The sequence below is a fragment of the Diabrotica virgifera genome, chromosome 9, assembly GCF_917563875.1.
Source record: "Diabrotica virgifera virgifera chromosome 9, PGI_DIABVI_V3a".
Lineage (NCBI taxonomy): Eukaryota > Metazoa > Arthropoda > Insecta > Coleoptera > Chrysomelidae > Diabrotica > Diabrotica virgifera.
The window spans coordinates 43,112,662-43,124,865 of NC_065451.1; the positions used below are offsets into that span (position 1 = coordinate 43,112,662).

Sequence of the window (12,204 nt, forward strand, 5' to 3'; positions counted from 1 at the left end):
TCTCCCCCTATCCCCCCCCCCCCAAACCCGACGCTCAAAATGGTGTGACTTTTTTCTGAACATTATGTGGACCATATAGAACAATTTGGTGTTGGAGGGAAACTTTCACTTTGGATGTCTGGGATATGCCATTTTTTGGATCAATTTTATCATACTATAATGTCTACTTTATATGTATAATGTCTACTTTTATATGTATTGTTATGATCTGCTTCTTATTAATTTTATATTAATTATTATTTACTTGATTAATTATTTAATTGTCGCAAATCATACATAAAAATGCATAAAAAAATCTCAGGGTGCCTTTTTATAATATTAAGAAAATGTCTAAATTATCTTACGTTATACTTGTCTTCTCTCGTGGGTTCAGTATCTCTTAGTTGATCCTAATCGGGATAAAATAGGGAAAAGAAATAAAGCCAAATATAAAATAAAAATACAGAATTGTCTTTTATTTATCAAAATCGATACTCTAAAATCTATCAAATCTAAAACCTGTGGACACAGATGTCCGAATGAACTTTCTACCATTTAAATTTATTCTAGTTAAAAAAAAAATATTTATCGGTTTGTTCCCGATTACTTTGGTACAACAAAATAAACAAAACCAAATTATGTATTCGCAAGATTAGCTATACTCCCTATTTACTTTCTGAAATATTGGAATTTTAATTCCTACGCTTTTTACTCAAAATTTTAGTTTCCGAAACATAAAAATATCTTTCACATAAGTTGACTGACCTTTTGCTTCAATCACTCTGATGTCTTCTCGTGACCCAAAAACAGCTCTCCCTCGTTGACTATGTTAAAGGCTACTCATCAAAGCCCTCTCCGTTCTCCAGCTTCAAAACTATCAGCATACCAGCACCAATTCTCCAACAAGCCGGGCCTCTTTTGACACGTACTCGATTCAAACAAAACTCCAAAAATTCTCTGCTCTCTTTCTCACAATAATACAGAATCAAAGAGGTATTTCGTCTCAATTTGATCTGTCTCTCGTTCCACTTTTCAACACTATTCTCCACTATCAAACAAACCACTGGTACTTGCTAACTATCTATTCACGAAAACGCCGAACTGCTCCTCAGCGATGCCAAAAACATAATGACTTCTTTTGCAAACTCTCTCAATCATTCAAACTACCTCTCCCCTTCCAACTTGCCAAGAATCAAAAACAATCTTTTCCATTCGACAAACAAACAGTCATTTTCAAAATTATTCCGACCATCCTAATTACTTTCGGGGAACCCTACAAACATTTACTCGGGTTGAAACAAAGATTTTAAAATTCCAAACTTTCTTTTAAACCACTTTCCCAGAAAGTGATAAATACATCTACCTGTGGATTCTATAGTTTCCGTAGTAAACAATCTTTTTCCATTATAAACCTAAATACATCGTTCTTTTCACTTTAATTATTCACAAAAGTCTTTAATGGTTCATCGGAAAGCTCATTAAAAAAAGAAATCCACTTACATCCAAACTAAATTCTAATAAATATTTACAGATCAAAATACAGGGTGTATCAAATTTATGTGCCCGCGTTATTTAAAAAAAATTTTATTTAATTTTCATTTTGCCTTTGATTGATACATTGAAAACACAATAGTATAATATTGTCAATTACATTAGTTATAAATTAGTAAATTACTGTTAATAATATGTCCATTTCTAATTATATTATAATAATAAAAAGAATAAGACGTAAACAATCTGAGCACTTTTTAATATTTGGTGGAAAATTGGCTGCGACCACCATTTCATAAAAAATTGCACCATCAAAGATTAAAATAAAAAAATTGAATGTTTAAACAGGTAGTATGCATGCTATCATACAAGCAGTCTTGGCTATTGTTTTAGTTTACTACGGCCGTCACAACCTTTCGAAAAATTTAACATAATTTAAAAGCTGATTAAGGTTCAAAAACCAAATAATTTAACTAAATCGATGTTAAGATATTTGCAAATCAAAAAGAAGTTATAAAACGGGAAGGAAATTCTGTATGTATGTCACCACTACAACTTTTATTCAAGATTGTGCATTTATTACTGTACAAAGTCTGATTTCGTTTCTTTATTCAGTTTCATTAGATATTCTTTTATATTCCAAATCTTACAGACGTCCTACAGAAATATCTATTTGAAGCGGGGTGGACAAATTTAAGTATGCTTACTAGTTCAGTAAACAATCAATCAATACCCATATGTTGACAAAACGTGACATCTGCTGAAAACGTTGACAACAAACCCAATTTTTAATGAATGTTTAGGTCCACTAACAGAATTGTCAAATTTGGGACGATACCAATGTAGATGAGAACCAATAGCGCATCCAGTCTGTCCCCAAAATGTAACGGTTTGGTGTGGATTTTGAGCTAAAGACGTCAGAAGTCCATACATGTTATACTGGCACTACTATTAATATGGTTTGATTCCGTTAGACTCCTCCTTGTGGGGTTTTCTTAAGTTGCAGATCGCTGCGAATAAGCCACAAATAACAGCGGCTGTCAAATCTAACATAACCTATGCTATCGATTAAATTAAATTGGAATAGCAAAATATTATTTCGTAAAACTAAAATAAAAATACTTTTATTTTCCATTTTATTGCTTAACGGTATTACATTTTTAAATATTTAGGGCTGTAGGTCCAGTTTTTATGTAAAAATTCCCCCTTTGGCTAAAAAATGATAATGTAATTTAGTTTATTATATTTAAAAGTAATATCGTATAATTGTGTTCTTTATTTGTTTTCTATGTAAATGTATTTTCTTTAAATTAAAATAGGCGAAATATGACAAGTCTAAAATACTCCGTATGATAAGTAAAGCTCCATGGTATGTATCCAACCAGACACTTCACAATGATCTGGACATCCCACTAATCAAGGACTTAATAAAAAATCGTTCAATTAAATATAAAAATTGCACCACAGACCACACCAACGAATTAATAAAAAATGTATTCACCCAACCACTTGCTGACAGAAGACTAAAGAGAATATGGCCAGACGACCTACCACAATAAACAATAATACTTAGAGAACCATCACTGGATGGTACCTAACTCACCTTAATTTACTTTCAGACTATTTACTTATTACTTTGTGTTTAGAGTAGATTGTAAAAAGGCAGTGTATAAAAAAAATAGGAGAAGTGAATAAAGAAACAAAAAAAAAAAAAACAGAAAGTACATGAAAACTTAAAAAGATATAAGGCAGTACCTAAAAATTGTATATTTTACTAATATTCGAAGACTTAAAGGCAAAAGAAGAAAAAAGCTACAACAACGCATTAACAAAAACAGAAACAATAAATTAACAATACAACAAATGATAAAGAAAAAATGTAGAACTAGCTGGTATAACACAGATAATATCTAGCACAAAAAAGAGAACTAAACATATCATATCTTAATATTCAAAAATGAAGTGTGTAATACCATAGAGGAGCAAATGATAATAAAAGTCCTATATTCTCATTTGCTCCTCTAATCTCTTACCATAAGTAGGACGACATAAAAAGTATTAAAATTAAAAATCAAAAACAAGAAATAGTAAAAGTACAGCAACATAACGCGCAAAATGAGTCATTTTTTCATATTAATCTCCATACGAAAATCTAAGGTCTTTTCTGGTCATTTTTTTGATCGTTTTGTGGTGGAAGTAGAATGGCTTAACGTAGGATGAGGTAATGGGAGTCGAAAGAAGACTTAAAAAGGGGAGGGGATGGTGAATACGGTTTTCACACAAAAAACAGATACGACGGCATTGCCAAATGGACACTATATCTAATCTTCGTTTTTATTGGTCCAATTTTGACGCTGTAGAAAATCAATATTAAGAATAAAGATAGAAACCAAGCAAGAAATAATTAAAGAGCAACTCAAAAATAGTACCAAAGTGAATACAAGGATAAACGAAGCATACTAATGTGAAATATTTTTAAATTTAACGCCCTATAAAAATATTGTAACTTACGTTTGGTCTATAATTTCACCAATATACGTCGTATTTCCATTTGAACATTCTCCATTGAGATAAGCAGGATAATTTCGGCATTTGGTTATTAAATAGGCTTTTGGTTCATAAAGCGATTGGACGTAAGTTCTGTATGCTTGAAAATGACTGCAAAATACTAAAAAAAATATTAAAGAGTTATTTTCTCTTAACGAATAATACATTCATAATAATTGAATTTTAAAAAGTATACTGGTAGATTATAACGCCAGTGGGAAAAGTTTATAAAAAATGGCAGGGAGCAATAGATATAGATGGGGAAAATGCAATAAACACGAATGGAAAGAAACCACTACAGTTCTGCATCGATAACAATTTAATTATAAACAATACATCTTTCGAGCACAAGTGGATCCACAAAATAACAAGTGAACTATCTACCCACACGAAACGAATGATCAATAATAGACTATATAATAACACATAGGTATTGTAAGAAACAAATTAGAAATGTCAGAGTCAAAAAAAGTTTTGAAACACGCACTGAATATTACCTAGTAGAAACTAGAATTATAATGAATCCAATGCTAAATAATAAGGGTAGAGACAGAGAAAGTGCCACAACATAACGAATAAAGAGCTATAAGCTGCGAGATCCACAAATAAGGATAAGATATGTGGAAGAAATGGAAAAGCAAATACAAAACTGTAACAGTGAGGAACAAAAGACGAATTTAGAGGATAAATGGAATGAATTCAAAGATTCGATATTAAAAGTGACAAGGCAAATATGTGGATATAGTGAAGTGGTAATACCAAGAAACAAACAAGCTGGTGGAGCGGAAATGTCAAGAAAGAAGTTATTGAAAAGAAAAAATTGTGTAAAAATTATTTACAAAGTAGAAGTCAACAAACATATATGACATGTACAATATACAGAGAAATAAAGATAAGGAAACGATCAATGAGGCAAAAAGGATAGTTGGGTAGAATTTTAAAGAAAAATGCAGGAAAATAGTGAAGGAAACCAAAATTTATTTTACAAAACACTGAGAAACACGAAAAAACCAGAAAGAGTAAATCTTAATCAAATTAAAGATCAATAGGGAAATATCATATCAGACTAAGAAAAAATTATCGAGCGCTGGCAAGAATATTTTACAGGCCTCCTAAATAGTGAAAATAAAATATTGATAAAGGAAAAGGAAAATGAGGCCGACAACATAACCTAATCAAATAAATCTGGAATACATATGGAAGAGCTGAAGGGAGCTTTGAGTAAAATTAAAGTAGGTAAAGCACCAGGATGTGATCAGCTAGATGCAGAATTATTAAAATTTCTAGGACCAAATGGAAAGAAATAATTGTTGGAAATACTAAATATGGCCTGGAAAAATAAAAAGACTCCATCGGAGTGAAACATCGCAACCATTTTGCCAATACATAAGAAAGGAGATACTAAGGTTTGCGAAATTATAGACGAATATCTCTATTATGCACAGGACTAAAAATACCTTCTTCTTCTTCTTCTTATAATAGGCCTCTTGGCCTGTTTCTTACCGATTTTGAGCTTGTATTCGTAGCTGTGATGTTGACTGCCAGCTATCTCGCAACCTTTTAAAGGGCCTTTAAAAAAAATAAAAATATATCCGAAATAATAATAGAAAGTTAATTACGTAAGACGACAGAACCTAGACTAGCAGACGCACAAAGTGGATTTAAACCAGAGCACAGTGTACAAGAGCACAATTTTACTATGCAACAAATAATTGAAAAAGCTCTAGTCACAAATGAAAAAATCTATTTAGCAGTCTTCGATATGAAAAGGCGTTCGATATGGTGGACAGGGCAGTACTTCCAATTTTCTTCGCATATCTTCGTTCAAGAATCACGATTCAACACCATATTGTAACGTTACAAACGTCACAACTTTGCTATTTTATTTTTAAATAATTATTTTACTTTATTTTCTTTAATATCTCATTAATAGTTATCCTCTGTATTCGTTTTAACTTGTTTTTTCTTTATCACCCTGTTTGGAGCCCGTTCTATAGGCAACTCTATTTTCATCTAAGTCATACTGAACATACTTCATATTCTTACAGTCTAGCATCTGATCAAATCTTGTGTTCCATAGTCGTTATTTCAAATTTCATGTTATGTGTTGTGTGTTTCGCTGATATGACAGTGACACTTCATCCCTACTCACTGATAAAACTGAAAACGGAAGGGAAGAATTATTCTTTAAAAATGCATGAAATTTTAATATTAGATTTATTTATCCATCAACACTTATTCTCTTGTTGTGAGTTTGTGATTCTTATCATATTAATTACAATCATTATATTCATACATGTATACCTAGCTTTTTATAATAGTTTTTATACTATTTTTTATACCTAACCTCGACACTCCACGTGTCTTGATATCTTAATTTTGAATATTTTATTTCATCTATTGATATGCTTTTAGTAATAAGATAATTTAACTATTCCCCTCATCTTAATTCCATTTAATTTACCCTTGCCATCTACTAGTTTTTTAATACTATTTGGCAAAGGTACAATTTGGTTATTTACTTCATGATTGTCACTTATACCCATTATATCTTCTAGTTTTTGAAAAAAAAATCAACCTTTTTCCCTTCGGGAGCTTCAATCCATCCTCACCGGTGATGGAGCTATAAGGCGAAGACAACAGGATGCATCTAGATAGACAGCGCACCCAACATCTACAAGACCACCAAGACCATAGCTGCAGGGACCTAGGGCCACAACATCTGCCCAGGTCTACAAGTCAACAGCTGTACCATTCGATATCAAGGCAAGGAGTTACCTTCGAACCAGATACCAAAAGCCATATGTATAATCCAGAAATTGTTAGTTTTTGGCAGCGCAGCGCTACCTGTTAACTGCGCATTCGTCTGATGCTTGGCAACGGTTGATGATCGTTTGGATCGTACTACGAACAAACATATTGAATCGATAATGTTGACTGTAATATGTGATTTTGTTCATAAGAACTTGTAGGTCTTCTAGGTTGTCTGTAAATACTATTGTGTCATCTGCATACCTGAAGTAATTAGAGATTAGAAATTAGAGAGGACAAAATGCAGCCCTGTCTCACTTTACGCATGATTTTCACATATTCGGTGTATTCACGTTCACCTCTGAGGTTTGCAGTCTAATTTCAGTAAAGGTTTCTAGATATTTTCAGATCCCTGTTGTTAATTCCTGCTTCTTTTAGTATTTGCATCATCTTGGCGTGCTGTACTTGATCAAATGCTTTCTCGTAATAAACTAGACACGTGTGTGTCGCAATTGACGTCTCTGCATCTCTGGAGTAATACTTTTATTGAGAAAAAAGCCTTTCTCGTGCCAACTGCATTTATGAACTCGAAATGGTTGGGGGGTTTGACTTGCACATAGGTGATACTAAACCCATAGAGACTATTTTCTAAAATAAAGGAAATTTATCGTTAGTGGATCTGTCTCGCGTGATGTTATACGGTTGCAGCCATTGAATAGTTTACATCCTTACATATCTAATAGCCATTGAATAGTTTACATTCTTACATATCTAGTAGCCATTGAATAGTTTACATCCTTACATACCTAGTAGCCGATTTTTTTGCATTTGTGCCTCTTTTAAACAAATTTTCTACGTCACAGTGACGTAATCTAGGGGTGGACCCAAAATAAGGTGATTAAAGTTAAAAAATCAAAATAAAAGCTAAATCAATACATCAAGAATAAATCAATGGCAAATTTTTGAACATGACTGAATAGGCTTGGATTTTGCGTACCAAAAAAAGTTTATTAATAGCACGCTTAAAATTTGTTAGTAGCTTAACGGTGTCTAGTCGGACAAACTTTGATGTACGAGACCACTGGAACAGGGGAAGTTTTAATTGTGGAACAGGTTACAGGTTTCTAACTTCTGACTACGAACGTCCCATGTTTTTGTCGGACTTAACTTCCAATCGATTTATTACCTTTTACGTTCCACAATTAAAACTTTTCCGGTTCCAGTGTTCCCACACATTGAAGTTTGTCCGACTGGACACCGTTAAGCTGTTAACAAATAGCGGGTGTATGTGAAAAGGGATATAAGTCGAAAATGGGAAAAATGAGCTAAGTACACAATACATTCCAAAAATGGATATTACACTTAGAGGAAAAGGGATATAAGTTATTCTCCACATATTTACACGAGCTATGGTATGTGTAAAATGATATAACTGGCTAAAAATAAGATTTTTAAAGTAATACGGGCTTATGTCAAAATAAATTAAATATTTTGTGAATATTTCATTTATTCATAGGTATATGTTCACATATGATCAAAAGCGTTCCAATTTTTTTCTGATTTGCGTTTGGGTTAATAGATATGTCAACATATATCACATAATTTTGAACAATAATTAATTGACGACAGCAATATGTTGACTTATATCCCTTTCCACAAGATTTGGTAAAAACAAAATTTAACGATCTCAGCGACAAACAGCTTATGCATACTTATGCTTTTTTACACATTTTTAACCGGTTGATAAATTGTTACAAGTTGAATACTTTTGCACGTATCGTGTGTCGTTAGCATCTATGTTTTACATTTTATGGGTTTTAAGCAGTTTGCTGGTACCAATAATTGTAAATAAATATTAAACGAAATAGTTAAATCTTTGTCATGATGATAGAAGAGGCTTGGTAACATCAAGCAAAGTTTCAGATTCGGATAGAAATTTGGTAGAGCAACATTTTATTTAAGTCAACACTTTCCTTCTTATAGTCGGAGAGATAGAAGCGGATTTTGTGCGTGATAAGTAATATGGAAAAACTATACGGGGATATGTTGAATTAGTTGTGTACATGACTTTCACCAACAGCCGAAAACCAGAGTGGGGGCCGAGGGTAGTTATAAGCGTGGCCACGCTGCGTGGCCGACAAAGGGATGGGGCGGGGGTGAATACAAAAAGTAAAGGGGGTTTTTTGCGACGTTCGTGATTGAGAGATTGCACCAAAATTTGGGAATATATAGACCATAACATAACTAAATAAAATCCTCAGAGCCGGAAACCCGAGGTGGAGGACGAGGGTAGTTATAAGGAGTCAAATTCGCCGTTTTTATTATTTTCTTTGTGACGCTCATGATCGAAATAGTGCACCAAAATTTGAGAATAAGTAGGTCATGAGGTAACTAACTATAATCTCCAGGGGTGGAACGCTGCGTGGCCGATAAAGGGGTGGGGGTAGGTGTGAATATAAAAAATATAAGGGTTTTTTTTTCGACACTGTCTTAATAGTGCACCAAAATTTGGGACTAAGTAGACCATGACTTAGCTAAGTGAAATCCCCAGAGCCGGAAACCAGAGTTGGGGACAAGGGTAGTTTTAAGGGGTCAAAGTCGCAGTGTGCATTATTATTTCGTGACCTGACACAACATTTGTCCCCCACGCAGCCTTCCGCCCCTGGAGATTTTACTTAGTAATGTCATGATCTACTTATTCCCAAATTTTGGTGCACAATCTCAATCACGAACGGCAAAAAAACCCCCATATATTTTTATACTCACCCTGCCTACGACCCCTTTGTACCCCAAGCAGCGTTCCGCCCCTGGAGATTTTACTTAGTTACGTCATGACCTACTTATTACCATATTTTGGTGCACTATCTCGATCATGAGCTTCATAAAAAAATAATAAAAACCGCGACTTTGACCGTTTATAACTACCCTCGGCCCACACTCTAGTTTCCGGCCGTTGGTGAAAGTCATGTACACAACTAATTCAACATATCTACGTATAGTTTTTCCATATTACTTATCACGCACAAAATCCGCTCCCTCCCTGCTCTTAGACTATTATGAAAGTCACTACTGTAGAAAAGATACAGGTATGAGATATCTTCCTTAAACTTATACGCTTTCTGGACTTTATCAGGCATATAAAAAATGGATTCCTGTTGATAAAGAACCTGTTTCATAATTTATTTACGAACGCGTCTTTCATTCGTTAAACTTAAAAATTAACATGCCCGAAAAAGGCTCATGCGCCACATGTAATCGATATACATAATATGTTAATTAGAGCTGCTGAGGCAGAATAATACTTACAAAACATAAAAAAAGAGTTAGATGAACACCAGCAACAATCTGAAATGGCTTATAATGCAAAAAAGGCAGACAAAGAAAGCTCACGTCAAGATCCTTCAAAGTTAGTATATAGCTTTGACCTTCAGCAGTGCCTTCCAACTCCGAATCTACAGACATCGGTTGTTTTTTACAAAAGGCCACTTTGGACATTTAACCTTACCCTCCACAGCTGCAAAGATCAACAAGCTTTCTGTTATATGTGGCACGAAGCCATTGTTGCAAGCGGCGCCAATCAAATAGCATCGTGTCTAAGCAAACACATTAAAGAGTTTCCATCCACGACAAAAATAATTACATTTTATTCAGATACACATGTGCTGGACCAAACAAGAATTGTTATGTATCTATCATGTTCATGCTTGCGTTAAAGGAACATTCCAATCTTGAACACATTGACCATAAATTCTTAACTCCTGGTCACGCTCATATAGAGTGTGACAGCGACCACTCGATTATCGAAAAAAGAAAAAACGATATCCTTGTCCCATTGAACATCCAAGAGATTGGATGAATCTCGTAAGGCTTTGTGGTGTTAAAGACCCTTTGACGTAACTGAAATGGACATTTCCGACTTTTTTGAATACTCTGCTCTTTTCAAATCAGTTTTCCAGTGAAGAAAAATAAATGAAGATGGGCAGAAAGATATCTGGAAGGACATTAAATGGTTACGATATACCAATGTTCCAGGCCAAATAATATACAAAGCATCCCTAAGAGAAGAAGAGTCATTTCCACCTTTAAATTATTTAAGAAAAGGAAAAGAGTGGCCGCGGCATGTTACAATGTCTTACAAAAATGCCAATCCGATTAGTAAAGAGAAAGAAATAACCTAATTGAGTTGTTGCCATATTTATGTAAATCAAACCTTTCATGACTACAAAAATTTGCCTACTACAGATATGTAAGGGATATTTTTCCAGGTACATCTGACCACCGGGATAACTAACAAAGGGTAATTAACAATAATAAATTACTAGTAATAATAATTATTACTAGTAATTTATTATTGTTTAGAAGTTTTTAGATTAGATATGTTTTGTTTGTACCTGCATTTTAATAAAATAATATTCTATTTTTTTTCAAAAAATATTCGATGTACTCCATATTTACTACAAAAAATGTGTTCTTGCGACATAATTAAGTCATACACAGAAGATAATACACATTGTATTGACAAATAATATTGTATTGCATTTACGTCACAAAAATCACAAAAACCCGTTTTCCCAAAATTATATTTTTTGACTCATATCCCTTTTCACATACACCCGCCAAATTTTCAGAACTTTTTTTTTTTGGTACAGGTCTAGAACCCTGTCATCATTTTTGCCTGAAAAAAATTTAGTCATACCATATCTGTATACAAAAAAATATACTACCTAACTCTGGCAGATTCAATCCTTTTCTTGCCAAAATATCGAGAGCTGAACAACCAGGCTGAGTTACTCCACCATTTAACCATATATCCAAATCTCCAATACCCTTTAATTCTCCAGTAACAAAAGCATTAGTATGCAAGATATCAACAAACTCACCATCTCCAACACCGATTTTTAGGGATTTTGGGAAAACTTGAAACAATGGTCCGGCAGGATCTAGACCTAAAACAGTCGTCTAATGATTTCTGAATTTAAAAATGGAAAAAGTTACTTTACGTAGAAATAAAAAAACATTTGGTGAAATAATATAATGAAGAAAATTTATAACCAATTGATGATTATCTATCAAATATTGATTGTATGGTCACTTTAACTAGTTGATTTACTAGTGTGATTCACAGAAACAATCTCTGATGTATAATGTCTCTCTATTAGTTGACTGGTTGATACACGGGGTTTGCAGCTTAATAACTACACATAAAACAACCTCAGTGTTTCCCTAAAATATTAGTTATAATTATTAGCTAATTTCTGTTTACTTTTGGTAAAAGTTCAGCTCTATAGTCGAGAGAAATAAGGTTTTTGTCGGGAAACTAATTGAGCAGCCAGGTTGCAAATGAGTTTTTTGGGTACTATATACCTAATACATTATAAATACAAATATAGACCGGGACATATTAACAGAACTTCAACCACGATTTTCTGAGTCCTG

The 12,204-nt window shown here is 33.4% G+C and overlaps 1 protein-coding gene across 1 annotated transcript in view; it reads right to left on the bottom strand.

Moving 5' to 3' along the window:
- Positions 1-2,589: 2,589 nt before the first annotated feature.
- The window catches only part of LOC126892956 (lipase member H-like), a 113,962-nt gene continuing 104,347 nt past the window's right edge, over positions 2,590-12,204 (bottom strand). The window contains exons 6-8 of the mRNA XM_050662898.1: positions 11,493-11,714; positions 3,982-4,138; positions 2,590-2,682 (exon numbers count right to left, since the gene is read on the bottom strand). Coding sequence (XP_050518855.1) covers positions 2,631-2,682; positions 3,982-4,138; positions 11,493-11,714 — 431 coding nt within the window. The 3' untranslated portion in view covers positions 2,590-2,630. The remainder of the gene's footprint in view (positions 2,683-3,981; positions 4,139-11,492; positions 11,715-12,204) is intronic.